This window comes from Pistacia vera, unplaced genomic scaffold, assembly GCF_008641045.1.
Source record: "Pistacia vera cultivar Batoury unplaced genomic scaffold, PisVer_v2 Contig323, whole genome shotgun sequence".
Classification (NCBI taxonomy): Eukaryota; Viridiplantae; Streptophyta; class Magnoliopsida; order Sapindales; family Anacardiaceae; genus Pistacia; species Pistacia vera.
In genome coordinates this window covers 388508-402585 of record NW_022196139.1, presented here as the reverse complement: position 1 = coordinate 402585, position 14078 = coordinate 388508, and the positions used below count along the sequence as shown (strand labels likewise).

Genomic DNA, 14078 nt, shown 5'->3' with positions numbered 1-14078 from the left:
ATATGATATGGAACAAGACTTTTTTATCTAGAAAACATCATCAACCTTAAAACTGTATTGTGGCATGTACGGGGGTTTTCTTGGAATCCAAGTAAATTCCCTAGAGAATTGGACACAGATTCCATGGTTGGGCTCCTCTTTTGCTCTTGAAAGAGTAATCAGGATTTAGGAATATGTTCTGATAAGATGGAAATGAGTAAAAAGGCTCCATTTCTTTTTATGTAAATGGAAGATAAGTTTTGATATGAAAATATAAATCAAATGCTATTCACTTGTTACAAGCAATAGAACTTGCTCTTCATTCACGTATTAAGTTGTACAAAATGCATCAGTTGGCTTGGCCCTCTTATTACCAGGATGACGATTGGCAAATGAACCTTTTTCTTATAGTTCCATACCAAAGAGAGAATTTGATCGAATCCAATATTTAAAAGGATAAAAAAAAAAAAAAAAAAAAAATTGATTGAGAAGCTAACTTTCATTATATTATTGTGTTGATAATGGATGTCGAATTGACATTAACGAGAAAATGAATACCCGTTCACCTAAATTTGGGATTCGACGATGGCCCAAATTGGTTTCGTCGTTCCAAAAGTCCTTCCATATGAAATGAAAGCTCAAACCACAAAATAGAAGCTTTCTCCGATGATTCAAATTTCCTTTTTCTTTTTCTTCTTCCTGTTATCTCAAAGCTAATACGAATCTTGGTATTTGCAATCGAGTTTGTGCGGCTTGTGAATATAATCTGTCAGAATGTCAAAACAATCGAAACCAATCATCCAAGGTCTGCTCAGACTCCATTTCCGTAACCATCCTCAAGTCAACAAGTCAAAACCCTCCTTCGCTAATGCTTCTTCTTATCTCTCATCTGCATTTCGTCACCATTTCCCATCAAATGCCTCCTCAAATTTCACAACTTTAACCTCTCATATCCACTCTAACCTTCCTGCAAAACCCACCTCTTCAAATCTCGGTTTATCCCACATTCTATCACCTTCGCAAAAACACCACTCTCTTAACACAAGCTTACACCCTTTTAGACCCAATCACAAACTTTCATCTGGGTTCAGGTTCTATTCCTTTAAAGCCTCACAATTCGGTCAAAAAGTTGATGGCAATTTTGCAAAAAAGGTTTTTGAGAAGCCGGCCGCAGCGGTTTCCTTTGCCTTTTCAAGGTACCGTGAGGCTATTGGGTTGCAAATTGATGCGTTTTTCAAGAGGAACTATTTGTTTTTATTTGCCGCTGGAGGTGTTATATTATGTGCTTTGCTTTGGAGGATTATGTTTGGGATCGCAAGCACTTTTGTTGGGATATCAGAAGGCATGGCTAAGTATGGGTTCCTTGCGCTTTCTTCTGCTATTGTAGCTTTTGCAGTAAGTTCTTCTCCCACAATGTGTCCTGTTTTTGCTAGTTTATTTACTTCTGCGTTACATCTGTTGTAAACTTATGGTTGGTAATTGATCTGTGGCGAGCAATTTTGTGCACATTTGTGTACTATAGAGTTGGATGTTTTTGACTTGCGAATTGAGGCGTTGAAGGACTTTTCCATATGAATTACTACAGTTTGTCTATACATATCAGTTTATAAATTCCAATTTGAGGAAAGATTATTTATATTTTAACTGGTGAGTGAAATTACATTGTCTGTGATGATATTATTCACCTTACTATATATTTTTGAAAATCATTCAGAAGGTGTTACTCCTTTTGGGTGTGTGATGTGCTTTACGAAAATCAATTTTCAAGATCTTTTACTGGTACTTGCAGTATCTTGGTTTGCAACTTAACTTCTGTAGCATCTAGTGCTGTTATTCTGCTATAATGCAAGCTCTTCTGCTGGTCTTACTGTTAAGTGTTCACTATTTCAACTCCAGTTCCATTTCTTCAAAAAGAGGAATATATTCTCTGCACCACGGTCCAAAACCTCATAATGTTTAGTTGGGAAACTTTGTGTTCATTCTTGTTATTTCCCAACCACATGAGGAGGTCCAATCTATAGCAACCATCAGGTTTCTTTGTTTTCCATTTACCTTGTTAAATGTAGTACACTTCTCGCTTCAGTTTGTTGCATAGGAAGGTTAGTTTATGTGCAAAGTTGCAAATTCTACTGAATGATTTTGTTTTATTTTAAAATGAAATGTTATTTTCAAGCTTTGGCAGTGTTTTTCAAGCTGGAACTACTTTTGTAATATTTTGCAACAGTAACATGAATCTATGGCACTGTTGGCCGCTGATTTATAGGTTGTAAATGCTTACTAGTAGAGAAAGCATCATAGTCATGGTGCACAACCTCTAGAAATGATGCTGCACTCAATTGGCAGGGTGCCTCTTTGTTGATATACTGAGTGCAGTCTCAAAATTACATTTTTTTTCTTTATGGTTATTATCATCGTCATTCAGCTTGATTTTGGAACCTCTGGTATTATTATCCAGACACTGAATCTGTTACTATCAACTCTAATCATAATTTCATCTGTACCTCAAAACCTGATAATTCTTTTGCTCTCTTTGCAATAGCATTCTCACCTCAAGATTCTGAAAACATTTCATTTTATGTCAATTCATTTTTATTGGCCTCATATCTGAAGAATTATGCACTATTTATAGGTCACATTTTATGCTTTTTTGTTACTTTAAGGGCCTCTATGTCCGCTCAAGATTCACAATCAATCCTGATAAAGTTTATAGAATTGCTATGAGGAGGCTTAACACATCTGCTGGGATCCTAGAAGTTATGGGTGCACCTCTTTCAGGAACAGATTTAAGAGCATATGTGATGTCAGGAGGTGGGATTATAGTGAAGAACTTCAAGCCAAGATTGAGGAGCAAGCGTTGTTTTCTCATTTTCCCAATACGAGGATCTGAAAGAAAGGGTTTAGTCAGTGTTGAAGTCAAGAAGAAAAAAGGACAGGTTTGCTTCTCATTGCATCCCTGAACCAAAACCACATGAAAACCATAAAATTTTCATTGAGGATGTCAAAGTAACTTTCAAGTATTGATTAATTCGTGTGTTGTTCTTATTCTGCCTGGACCTCTTCTTGTAACATTAAATGGGGGTGTTCTTGAGGTTCAACCATAAAGTAGTTCTTCAGTTTCAACCATACTGATGATGCACTTCTGTCTATTGTCTGCAAATGTGGATTGCATGAATGATTTCTTGCTATGATTTGTGTTTGCCTGCACCAATATGATTTTTTCTATCAAGTACTGTAGTATGATGCACTTCTCTCTACTGTCTGCAAATGTGGATTGCATGAATGATTTCTTGCTATGATTTGTGTTTGCCTGCACCAATATGATTTTTTCTATCAAGTACTGTATTATGATGCACTTCTCTCTATTGTCTGCAAATGTGGATTGCATGAATGATTTCTTGCTATGATTTGTGTTTGCCTGCACCAATATGATTTTTTTCTATCAAGTACTGTATTTCCCCATTTAACTGATGGATTCAGTATCTGTCAATTAAAGCATAATTTTTGCCCTCTAGCATCAGTTTTGTATCACTGTTAGGTTAGTTGATTAGTATTCTGAATATACAGGTCTTGTGTATTGCTATCACATTAGTTAATTTGAAATGTATTTGACACCTACGCTTGTGTGAGAGAGAGGGAGAGAGATCAACATGTGGATTTTAAGATTTTGAAAGTCTTGCTTATTTAAGATTTTGGTGGTGTTTTTTATCGCAGTATGATATGAAGCTGTTGGCAGTTGACATCCCCATGGCATCAGGACCAGACCAGCGATTATTCCTGATTGGAGATGAAGAAGAGTATAAGGTTGGTGGTGGATTGATCTCGGAACTAAGAGATCCAGTAGTGAAAGCAATGGCAGCAACCAAAGAATTTGATGATCTTGACAGAATTGAGGAAGAGGAGGATGAGGAAAGAGAACTTCAGGAGGCAGAAAGAAAGCACCGTGAAGAAATTGAAAAGGTTGAAAAAGTCGGCACTCAGTGATTGTTTCTGTTTCCATTTTGTTTCACAGGAGAATTTTCAAGGTTGGCTGAGGCTTTGACAATCTCAGATAAATGACTTTGCATATAGAAGCGCTTTCCATCTGCATCAGAGTAGTTTTGCAATCTTGTTAATGACCATCTTCGGATATTTTAACTTTTCAGTGTAAAAGTGGAGAGAAATAAAAGCTTACAATCGAGGCATTGTTCACGATGACAAACCATAAATGCTGTCAGCCACTTGCTTCAGATAAGTTTGGCTGCATATGGAAAATCCTTCATGTATCAATCATAATAACTTTGATTAACATCTAAATCCCATTTATGTGCTCAGTTGAATTCTTTATACCTGCTACCTACAATGATTTGTTAAGAGCATGATCTCTAGGACCGACCATAACAAACAACTCGGTGCTAACAATCACCAACCATCTGTCTTTTATGGATTGTTTAATCCCATTTTGGAAATATTCGTCTAACTAATTATCTCACAACAAAATTGGAAAATGACATCTAGCTAAGCAAATTTGACACAAATGGGGTGTGCTCTAGCAAGGCAGAAAGATCTGTTCTAAAGAAAAGGAGACCCAGTCCCCAATTACTACCACACCAATAAAAAAAAAAGGTGGGAAAATGGACCTACCATGTGAGCTAGCTCAAGTTGTCATAATGAATGGAAGAAGATGATGATAGTTTTGCTGCTAAATTCAAAATAAAGAATGCTACGTGATAATATTTCTGTGTCTAAATTCATCATTTCCCTTTGAAGAAGACATAAATTTATCATAATATTTTTAGAGTTTCTTATACCAAATGGCTGACAATTCAAGTTCTCGTGCTAACATATCCATCATTGTTTCTTCATCAAATGAACATTTACATGTAAAAAGAAAAAATTAGATGGGATGGGATTTAACTTCACCCTATTGACGTTGATAATTATCTAAGCATGTTGTCATGAAATACCATACCAGTTTTTTACACACCAACTCAACTGCATCACATCAAATTCGTACTTTGCTACTAAAATACAATATAATCAATGCATGCTTCCTTTTCTGCTGTTTCTTCTACATTATTTTTTCGATTTCAGCAGGAAGACATTAAAGCATTATGGGGTGTTGGTTGGATAAAAAGATTTAAAGGCAAAGTGTCAAGTTAAATTATTTCTGCCGACATTTTCTCAAGGTGAATGCTTCTCACTCTCAGTATATATGCTACTAAAGTGTTCCTGTAGTGCTAATAAGTAATATCCTTACAGGATGTCTTAGTAATTTAAGCCTTAGTTTTGCGGAAGAATAAGCAAAAGTTAATTATAAGCAATCCTTCGAAGTTTTATTTCCTTGATACTTTTCAAGACAAGAAAACAGGGAATAATCAGTCTTTTTTGAAGGTGGAGAGTGACCCTTCTGGTCTGTTTAGACTGGCAAACCAAAAGGGGTTTGTTTTCATAATGAATTTATCAATATTTTAGCTTTACTCTTTTTGTTACAATGTACTTGATTATGTCTTACCCTCAGTTCTCATCAGTAATGAGCTATTGTTGCTTAGCTTTGTTGTTTGTTTGAGCTTTCTGTGTTCAAATTTTTTGCCTTTTGGGATTCTATAACTTTAAGTTGAGAAAGACTAGAGGTCGAGGACTAAACATATCAAATATTAGCTCTCCTCTTTGGAACATTGATTCTTTTTCTTTTCCTTGAATAACGAAAGTTTTTTTTGTCTTTTGACAGATTAGTAGCAAATTCTGAACTGGCACTGCACCCCTGTGGATAAGAGCAAATTCTGCAAGGTTTGAAAGTCCTACCAACACTATTCTAAGTTGTTTTCTGTTTTCCTTTATCTTATCCGCATGATCTTTTATTTTTATTTTATGTATATAAAGCTAACATTCATGTATGCTTCAGCTTTTAGCAACCCAATACTTGTTAATCGCCATTCCCTTTCTGTATAATTTCAATTTTCTCATATTTGATTACTAAAGAAATGATCATTCAAATTTGTCTGTCAATTCTAGTCAAGCGTGTATCTAACAGTCAAGGAAATTAAAATGGTCTAGTATTTATTCTGTGTTAGTAGCATTCAATAATTCATATCTTTAGTAAGGTAAAGAGAGAACTTTCAAAATGGCACGTCTTCCCTTTAACATAACAAAGACGAATGAGCTTTTGCTTTTGCTTTCTTTATTATGTCAAACATTTGTTTTCCTTGGATTCTTTATAGATCACCAATTTGCTTTTGTAAGTGGACGACTCTTTTTGCTTTTTTTCAAAAAAAAAAAGGAAAAAAAAGTTTGAATATGCATTTGGAAAGAGCTTTGAAGTAATTAAACGCACTTTCTAATGATTTTCTGATATAATCCTTATTATTTTTAGCTTCTAAGAATTCCAATCCAGAGGTGCTAATCTAACAGTTTCAGTAATTATCACTTTAACATATATGATGGAGGGATAGGGAATATATAACCTTGTATGTTTAAACAATTATCGATGCTTCAGCCATGCTTGTTCAGCTGACTTGGTTTGGTGGTTTTTCCAGATAAAGCAACAGGAGTCGAACTGACATTGCATCATTTGCATACTTAACAAATATCCATGAAGTTTCATAACTCCATTGCTGTTCTCACTTTCCTTTTCTTCGTACTCTCTATTGTTGCCCCAATTATTACTGACCTCAACTCTGATAGACAAGCCCTCCTTCACTTTGTTGCCACTGTCCCACATGTCCGAAAACTTAACTGGAATGCTACTACCTCAGTTTGCTCTTCTTGGGTTGGGATCACTTGCAATGTTAATGGAACTCAAGTTGTTGCCATCCATCTTCCTGGAGTTGGACTCTCTGGCCCCATCCCAGCCAACAGTTTGCAAAAACTCAATGGTCTCCAGGTCCTTAGTCTCCGGTCCAACAATCTCAGTGGAAATCTTCCTTCTGATATCACCTCCATTCCCTCCCTCCAATACCTTTACCTCCAACATAACAACTTTTCAGGTGCGTTTCCTGAAATTATATCCCCCCAGCTCAATGTATTGGATCTTTCCTTTAACTCCTTCACTGGAAAAATTCCACCAACACTCGAGAATCTGACAGGACTTAATGTGCTTAACCTTCAAAAGAATTCCATCTCTGGTGATATCCCCCCACTCAACCTCCCCAGGCTCAAGACATTGAATTTGAGCTTTAACAACTTGAATGGTTCAATTCCTAGCTCCCTTCAAAAGTTCCCTTATTCATCATTTGTTGGAAACTCTCTGCTATGTGGGCTGCCTCTCAAGAATTGCTCCTCAATTTCCTCTTCCCCTGCTCCTTCCCCAGTTTACTTTCCAAACCCCACAAATATTTCCCCACTTCGACATGCTTCCAGCAGCAAGAAACTTGGTTCAGGATCTATCATTGCAATAGCTATTGGGGGCTGCGCTGTGTTGTTTCTACTGCTAGCAATGTTCTTTGTGTGCTGCTTGAAGAAGGGCGATAGTGAAGGTGGTGATGTGCTGAAAGGAAAGGTCTCTGGTGGTAGGAACAGTGAGAAGCCTAAGGAGTTTGGAAGTGGAGTTCAAGAAGCTGAGAAGAACAAATTGTGTTTCTTTGAAGGTTGTTCTTATAATTTTGATCTTGAGGACTTGTTGAGGGCTTCGGCTGAAGTTCTTGGTAAGGGAAGTTATGGATCAACTTATAAGGCTATTTTGGAGGATGGGACAGCAGTGGTAGTTAAAAGGTTGAAGGAAGTGGCAGCTAGTAAGAAGGAGTTTGAGCAGCAAATGGAAGTCTTAGGCAGGATTGGACACCATTCAAATGTGGTTCCTGTCCGTGCTTATTACTATTCAAAGGATGAGAAGCTTTTAGTCTTCAACTACATGCCCTCTGGCAGCTTGTTCTTGCTCTTGCATGGTATGTTTTATCTTAACTTAATTCAAGTAATTATTTTGGTGACATAATATTTCTTTCTGTTTCTTTAGTTGCTATACTCCAGGCCATGACCATGAGATGTACTCGCTCTGTTAACTAGAGTGGAAAAAGGTTGAAACATCAAAACTGCAAAGCCTTGTAATACATAATTTAACCAAGTTGTAAGTTAGCTCAGTATTATTACAAGCATAAGCCAGCCATTGATTCAAAGTCTAGAAATGAATATCAGTATCTGACTGATAGGTATTGAAATGAAACCTGTCACTGAATGTCATACATAACCAGACATGAATAATGTCAAACTGATGGTTGGTTTCTTTACAATGTGATGTGCACTAACATTTCTGTTGTTTATGAAGATTTGAGAAATGATATGGATTTTTTCTATGTTTGCAGGAAGTAGGATAGAAGGAGGAAGTCCATTGGATTGGAATTCAAGAGTGAAAATTGCACTTGGGACTGCCAGGGGTCTTGCCCACATCCATAATTATTCTGAGAGTAATGGTAGTGTTAAATTCATCCATGGGAACATCAAGTCCTCCAATGTCCTCCTCACCCAAGACCTTGATGGTTGTATCTCTGATGTTGGTTTGGCTCCTCTAATGAACTATTTCCCTACAACCAAGCAACGAACCATAGGGTACCGTGCTCCAGAAGTAATAGAAACACGCAAAGTGTCTCAAAAATCAGATGTTTATAGCTTTGGTGTGCTCCTGCTTGAAATGTTGACAGGCAAAGCCCCACTCCAACACTCAGGGCATGATGATGTGGTTGATCTCCCCAGGTGGGTTCGTTCTGTCGTCCGAGAAGAATGGACAGCTGAGGTGTTTGATGTTGAACTCATGAGGTACCAAAGTGTTGAAGAGGAGATGGTGCAGATGCTTCAGATTGGATTGTCATGTGTTGCGAAAGTGCCTGAGATGCGTCCAAAAATGGATGAAGTTGTTAGAATGATAGAGGAAATTCAACAGCCTGAGTTGAAGAACCGCACATCATCTGAAGCTGAATCAAATGTCCAAACTCCATGATCAAATTAGAGAAATCCCCATTTGAATTCGAAAAGCTCAGTTTGCCCAATAACTATTAAGTAATGAACATTTATTTGTTCTTATAAAATTCATTGAACCAGGGCAGTTACTGTTAGTTTGATATTGCTCTTATCTTTCCTATAAATATGAATGGGATGGTTGGTAATAATGGTTCCATGAGTGGCTACTGGCTAGGCTCATCCCTAAATAGAATATAAATCTAATTTATTAGCAACAATAAACACCATGCAAAGTGCAAACCAAAGGACATATATGTCTGAAGCCAAATTTTAGGACGTTAGTTACGAATGAAATGGCTTTAGAAATATGAAAAACAAAACCATTTATCATACTAATTACTACACAATAAAAATTATCTTCCACATACCCGGAACAGATCATAAACTGCCACTTGTTCTATCTTCTTCCTGATTTTTCTGATCTTGGCCGTTTTTCCTCATCCAAAACCAACGATCATATATTTAATTAGCCATCCAAAATGCTGGATTATGCAACATTTCTATTCAGCAACAGGATCATCGAAAGGTCTTCTAATTTGTTTCTTTTCTTTTATGTTTTTGTGTAATGTTATGATTCATTGCCAAATGTTTTAATGCCAAGATATAATAATTTCTCCATGTCCATTGTTTGATATTTTGATGTGCCACATATATGTGATAAATTTAAATAATCTGTCAGGTTTTCTTCTTCTTCTAGGGAGCAACCGTGAAGTTCTATTTTGTATATATGGGACAGTGTTTCGTCAAGGCAAGTCTTGTTAATCATCCTTCCTGCAACCCTTTTGCTTTATTTTGGTTTGTATCTATATATGCTGAACAACAACAATCTACAAACTGCAGTGTCGTAAAAATGATATTGATTATTGTGATGATGAAGATGATGACACTTATCATGATGTAGAGCTTGCCAGTGGAAATGTGCACCTTATCACTACCACAGCAAGCTGGGAGGAAAAGATATCAGAATCAATCAAAGATCACAAAATTGTAAGTTTATTAGTGTCAATTGAGACTAGGAAGTTTCATTATCCTGATACTGACATTGATCCATACCAATTTTTCGTTTATGCAAATTCTGGTAATCTCTATGTGAAAAATGAGTCTCTAAAAAGCTTGCACATGTCATTTTTCTACTGCATTTGTACCCAAATTGCGGAACCAAAAGTGTTGGAATTGGGAGCAATAGACTTAAACACTTTTTCTGAAGAAAACAATGCACTCTCATACTTTATTCATCAATGTTTAACTTCTTTTATACAAAAAAAGAAATACTACTCCTACTTCAATATGGAAAAACGAAATCTACTTTCTTAGTTAAACACAAACAAGACACCTATGAAATAATATTCCTAATCAAGTTCTGCTTCCCTAATTTAACTCATACTAAGAAAAGGAAATTCCTAATTGAACGAAATTCCTAAAACTAGAAACAAACTTAAACTGTCTTGGTTGAATTTTCCGTTTCCGCGCTTCCTTATCTTCTTTTCTTCATCAAATCACGTTTGTGCCGCGGCATGCGTTAACCTATGCTATGGCATGCGTGAACCTGTGCCACAGCATGTGTTTACTTCCTCCTCGTTTCTTCTTTGTGTCTTCAACTTGAGCCAGCACTTCTTTGTTTCTTCGACTTGAGCCATGTTTGCACACACCAAAATAGGTTCATTTTTCAACAAAAAGAATACCTCAAACATTGAAAACATTTCTATTTTAGTTTTAAGTATCTGGTTCTGGTTTGTCACTAATATTTGGTTTGATGAGAATCGGTGGTCTATTTAATTATATAAAATGATTTTTAACTTTTAATTTTATTTTCTTCATAATTCACTGGTGCCTATCTTTTATTTCTCTGCTACATTAATTGTCTAAATTTTTATAATCACTTTTTTGTTCAACTGTAACAGGTTTTGGCAAACTTCAGTACTAATTGGTGTAGCCCTTGTAGAAAAATAGCACCATTATACAGTGAGATTGCTGATAAACATCCTTCTTTCATATGTTTAACTGTAGACGTGGATGAGCTTCCTGTAAGTTAGAACAATTTCAAATTTATCTTACTACATATCTACACTTACAATGAAACGTATAAAAGCCATCAAAATTTTCACCTACTCATGCTCTTTCACTTATGTTAAAAGTTAGATCATAATTCGTTTGATTACAATGCTAAATTGAAGTTCAGATATGTATATAAATACACTTGACAATCTGTTGGGTAATGTGCAGGAATTCAGCACTAAATGGGCGATCAGAGCCACCCCAACATTCTATTTCCTTAAAGATGGACAACAAGTGGACAAACTTATTGGAGGAAACAAGGAGGAGCTCCAGAAGAAGACAGCTGCCATCTCTAGTCTTCTAAATGGATGACCTACTTGACTCCAATCCTAGTTTTGATGATAACCAGTTAGTTCCGTAGACAGGGAGAAGAGGAGAGAACAATCAATTCTAGCTTGGCATTTCTCGGCTGCTTGTGTTGGCTGTTGAGTCAGGGGATATTTACTCAGCATCAATTTTTTTTGTTATTTAATTTGGTGAACACTGGATTTCAGAATCAGATTATTTATCGTTTGGAAAATGACATGATGTAATTACTTGTTTGTTTAGCTTAATGGTAGTGAGTGGGTAGTGTGCTGTATTGTTTACAAGTTTAAACTTCTAAATAGGTGAGGTGTAAAAAACTGTGTTTTGTCAAATCTAAAATAGTGTAGTTACTTTTGCTTACACCAATTCTTTTCAAATTTTCAACTTTGAATGCACATTGAGTGTATATAATTTCATATCAAAAGCAGCAGAAAGGGAGAAAAGAGAAACTTGCAACTTCAAGGTTGGCAGACTCTTCTTCTGGCCATTGCTGTTTTGTCATCTCCAAGTACAACGTTCATATATGCTTGCGCAGAAAGTTCAATCCCTTAAAACCTTAAGAATAGAAACACATTTGTGTGAAGAAACCTATGGCTTGGATGTTTGGTGGCAGCATATGCTCCACATTAAAACATTGGAGAAATCGCTGACAGACAAGGCGGATTATCCTAAAATGAGTAAAAAGGCTTTAAGAATAAACAAAAGAATGAATCATATTGACATAGCCCCCAAAGAATGATACATGAGTGTCCGTGAACAGGAATAATAAGAATAAAGATACACGTCGTTCTCTTGGTACCAACGGCAACTACAAGACAAATTACATACAACATTGGCAATTTCTTGTATAGCAAACAACAATCTGTGAAAACGACAAAGAAACCATATTTATAAGCCATGCATTCAAGTCCCTCTCCATTTCTCAGTTCTCACAAGAAAATGGCAGAAGGAACCCAAGCTGTGTTCTCAGCTCTTGACAATGCCAAGACACAACTCTACCATTTCAAGGCCATCGTCATTGCTGGTATGGGATTCTTTACAGATGCTTATGATCTTTTCTGCATTACTGCTGTCACCAAGCTCATAGGTCGCCTCTACTACTTTGATCCTTCCAATCACAAACCCGGCCAAAGCCCCAAGCCAGGAGTTCTCCCAACAAATGTCAATAATGCAATAGTTGGAGTTGCTTTATGTGGAACACTAGCAGGGCAACTCTTCTTTGGTTGGCTAGGTGACAAACTTGGTAGGAAGAAAGTATATGGGTTAACTCTAGTCACAATGGTGGGATGTGCCTTGGCCTCTGGCCTTTCCTTTGGCTCTACAGCTGAAAGTGTAATTGCGAGTCTGTGTTTCTTCCGCTTCTGGCTTGGGTTTGGTATTGGAGGGGACTATCCACTATCAGCAGTGATAATGTCTGAATATTCAAACCAGAAAACTAGAGGAGCTTTCATTGCAGCTGTGTTTGCGATGCAAGGAATGGGGATATTGGTTGCAGGAGCGGTATCCATGATTGTGTCCAAGTTATTCTTGATTGCTTTTGATGCTCCAGAATTTCAAGAAAATGCTGTTCTATCTACTCAATCACAAGGAGATTTTGTTTGGCGGATCGTGCTTATGTTTGGTGCAGTTCCTGCCGCTTTGACATACTACTGGCGGATGAAAATGCCGGAAACTGCTAGGTACACGGCCTTGGTTGCAGGAAACCATCAAAAAGCTGCTGCTGACATGGCCAAAGTCCTTGAAAAGGACATAACTATAGAAGCAGCTCCTGTTATCAGCTCTAACTCTTCTTACAAATTGATTTCCAAGGAGTTTGTCCGGAGACATGGGCTTCACCTGCTTGGAACAACTAGTACTTGGTTCCTGTTGGACATTGCATTCTATAGTCTCCAACTCACACAGAAAGATGTTTACCCAGTTAGTGGAATAGTACGTAAGAACACAACAATGAATGCAATTGATGAAGTATTCCAACTCTCAAAAGCAATGTTCTTAGTTGCACTATTTGCAACAGTCCCAGGATACTGGTTGACTGTCTTCCTGATTGATACACTTGGAAGGTTCATAATCCAGCTTGGTGGGTTCCTACTCATGTCCATTTGCATGGCCATTCTTGGAATTTTCTATTACGATCTTAGGGGTAATACGTGCACCGATCCAAAGGCAACCAAAGAATATTGTGACGGCAAGCCTGCATGGTTCATGGTTCTTTACGGGCTTACCTTATTTTTTGCAAACTTTGGACCCAATAGCACAACCTTTATTGTGCCAGCAGAGCTATTCCCTGCAAGGTTTCGTTCAACATGCCATGGGATATCTGCAGCCGCAGGCAAAGCAGGAGCTATTATTGGTGCATTTGGGGTGCAGTCATATGCTCAAAAGGGGACGAAGGGAATCAAGCAGGCTATAATTGCACTTTCTATTGTTAATTTGATAGGGTTTCTCTTCACCTTCTTGGTGCCAGAAACAAAGGGGCGGTCACTTGAGGAAATTTCCGGAGAAGACAGGGATCTTGGTGGAAGAGGAGACACAGCCAATGGAAATAATACTAAGACCAAAGATTCTATCAATGATGATAAGCTCCCAGAAAGTGATATGGTTTAGTTCTTAGATATTCATTTTGTTTTATGTGAGATTTTGTATATCCAGTTTTAATAAAACAGATATTCACTTCTTTTACTGAGAAGGAAAAACAGTTGCTCCAACCAAAAATAGAGATTGTATCCAAGACTTGTCTATTGTAGTATTGTATACTAGAGGCTGCACCTTAATAATATGAACATGTAATTTCACAGTAACTATGTCAATATATT

At 37.0% G+C, this 14078-nt stretch overlaps 4 protein-coding genes across 9 annotated transcripts; all 4 read left to right on the top strand.

Moving 5' to 3' along the window:
• Positions 1–480: 480 nt before the first annotated feature.
• Positions 481–4304, top strand: LOC116137391. Its single transcript, XM_031423079.1, has 3 exons — positions 481–1374; positions 2640–2912; positions 3691–4304. Exons 1-3 carry the CDS (start codon positions 754–756, stop codon positions 3958–3960), a joined length of 1164 nt encoding a protein of 387 aa, XP_031278939.1. The 5' UTR covers positions 481–753; the 3' UTR covers positions 3961–4304.
• A 679-nt stretch (positions 4305–4983) lies between these two features.
• On the top strand, positions 4984–9652 carry LOC116137384 (probable inactive receptor kinase At5g58300). 5 transcript variants are annotated; one of them, XM_031423068.1, is made up of 4 exons: positions 4984–5144; positions 5687–5745; positions 6492–7838; positions 8253–9005. In XM_031423068.1, exons 3-4 carry the CDS (start codon positions 6548–6550, stop codon positions 8882–8884), a joined length of 1923 nt encoding a protein of 640 aa, XP_031278928.1. In that variant the 5' UTR covers positions 4984–5144; positions 5687–5745; positions 6492–6547; the 3' UTR covers positions 8885–9005. The 5 variants fall into 5 exon arrangements, 3 of the variants coding, with proteins under 3 accessions (XP_031278928.1, XP_031278929.1, XP_031278927.1); XM_031423069.1 differs by lacking the exon at positions 4984–5144 and adding an exon at positions 5217–5349; XR_004129173.1 differs by lacking the exons at positions 4984–5144; positions 5687–5745 and adding an exon at positions 9584–9652 and having other exon boundaries at positions 5844–7838; positions 8253–8943.
• On the top strand, positions 8860–11603 carry LOC116137388 (thioredoxin H-type-like). 2 transcript variants are annotated; one of them, XM_031423073.1, is made up of 5 exons: positions 8860–8943; positions 9584–9652; positions 9745–9891; positions 10806–10928; positions 11128–11603. In XM_031423073.1, the coding sequence occupies exons 2-5, from the start codon at positions 9632–9634 to the stop codon at positions 11269–11271; spliced, it is 435 nt and encodes a 144-aa protein (XP_031278933.1). In that variant the 5' UTR covers positions 8860–8943; positions 9584–9631; the 3' UTR covers positions 11272–11603. The 2 variants fall into 2 exon arrangements, with proteins under 2 accessions (XP_031278933.1, XP_031278932.1); XM_031423072.1 differs by lacking the exon at positions 8860–8943 and adding an exon at positions 9090–9430.
• A 601-nt stretch (positions 11604–12204) lies between these two features.
• Positions 12205–13994, top strand: LOC116137385 (probable inorganic phosphate transporter 1-2). The gene has a single exon (XM_031423070.1). The coding sequence runs from the start codon at positions 12205–12207 to the stop codon at positions 13867–13869; it is 1665 nt and encodes a 554-aa protein (XP_031278930.1). The 3' UTR covers positions 13870–13994.
• Positions 13995–14078: the final 84 nt, after the last annotated feature.

What these genes read in the sequence shown, in the direction of transcription:
- LOC116137384 (XM_031423068.1), top strand. Translation starts at nt 6,548, where the DNA reads ATGAAGTTTCATAACTCCATTGCTGTTCTCACTTTCCTTTTCTTCGTA. An exon ending in CTTGTTCTTGCTCTTGCATG is followed by an intron (nt 7,839 to 8,252) that starts GTATGTTTTATC and finishes CTATGTTTGCAG; the next exon opens with GAAGTAGGATAGAAGGAGGA.
- LOC116137388 (XM_031423073.1), top strand. Translation starts at nt 9,632, where the DNA reads ATGGGACAGTGTTTCGTCAAG. An exon ending in TGGGACAGTGTTTCGTCAAG is followed by an intron (nt 9,653 to 9,744) that starts GCAAGTCTTGTT and finishes TACAAACTGCAG; the next exon opens with TGTCGTAAAAATGATATTGA. An exon ending in CAATCAAAGATCACAAAATT is followed by an intron (nt 9,892 to 10,805) that starts GTAAGTTTATTA and finishes CAACTGTAACAG; the next exon opens with GTTTTGGCAAACTTCAGTAC.
- LOC116137385 (XM_031423070.1), top strand. Translation starts at nt 12,205, where the DNA reads ATGGCAGAAGGAACCCAAGCTGTGTTCTCAGCTCTTGACAATGCCAAG.
- LOC116137391 (XM_031423079.1), top strand. Translation starts at nt 754, where the DNA reads ATGTCAAAACAATCGAAACCAATCATCCAAGGTCTGCTCAGACTCCAT. An exon ending in CTGCTATTGTAGCTTTTGCA is followed by an intron (nt 1,375 to 2,639) that starts GTAAGTTCTTCT and finishes TGTTACTTTAAG; the next exon opens with GGCCTCTATGTCCGCTCAAG. An exon ending in TCAAGAAGAAAAAAGGACAG is followed by an intron (nt 2,913 to 3,690) that starts GTTTGCTTCTCA and finishes TTTTTATCGCAG; the next exon opens with TATGATATGAAGCTGTTGGC.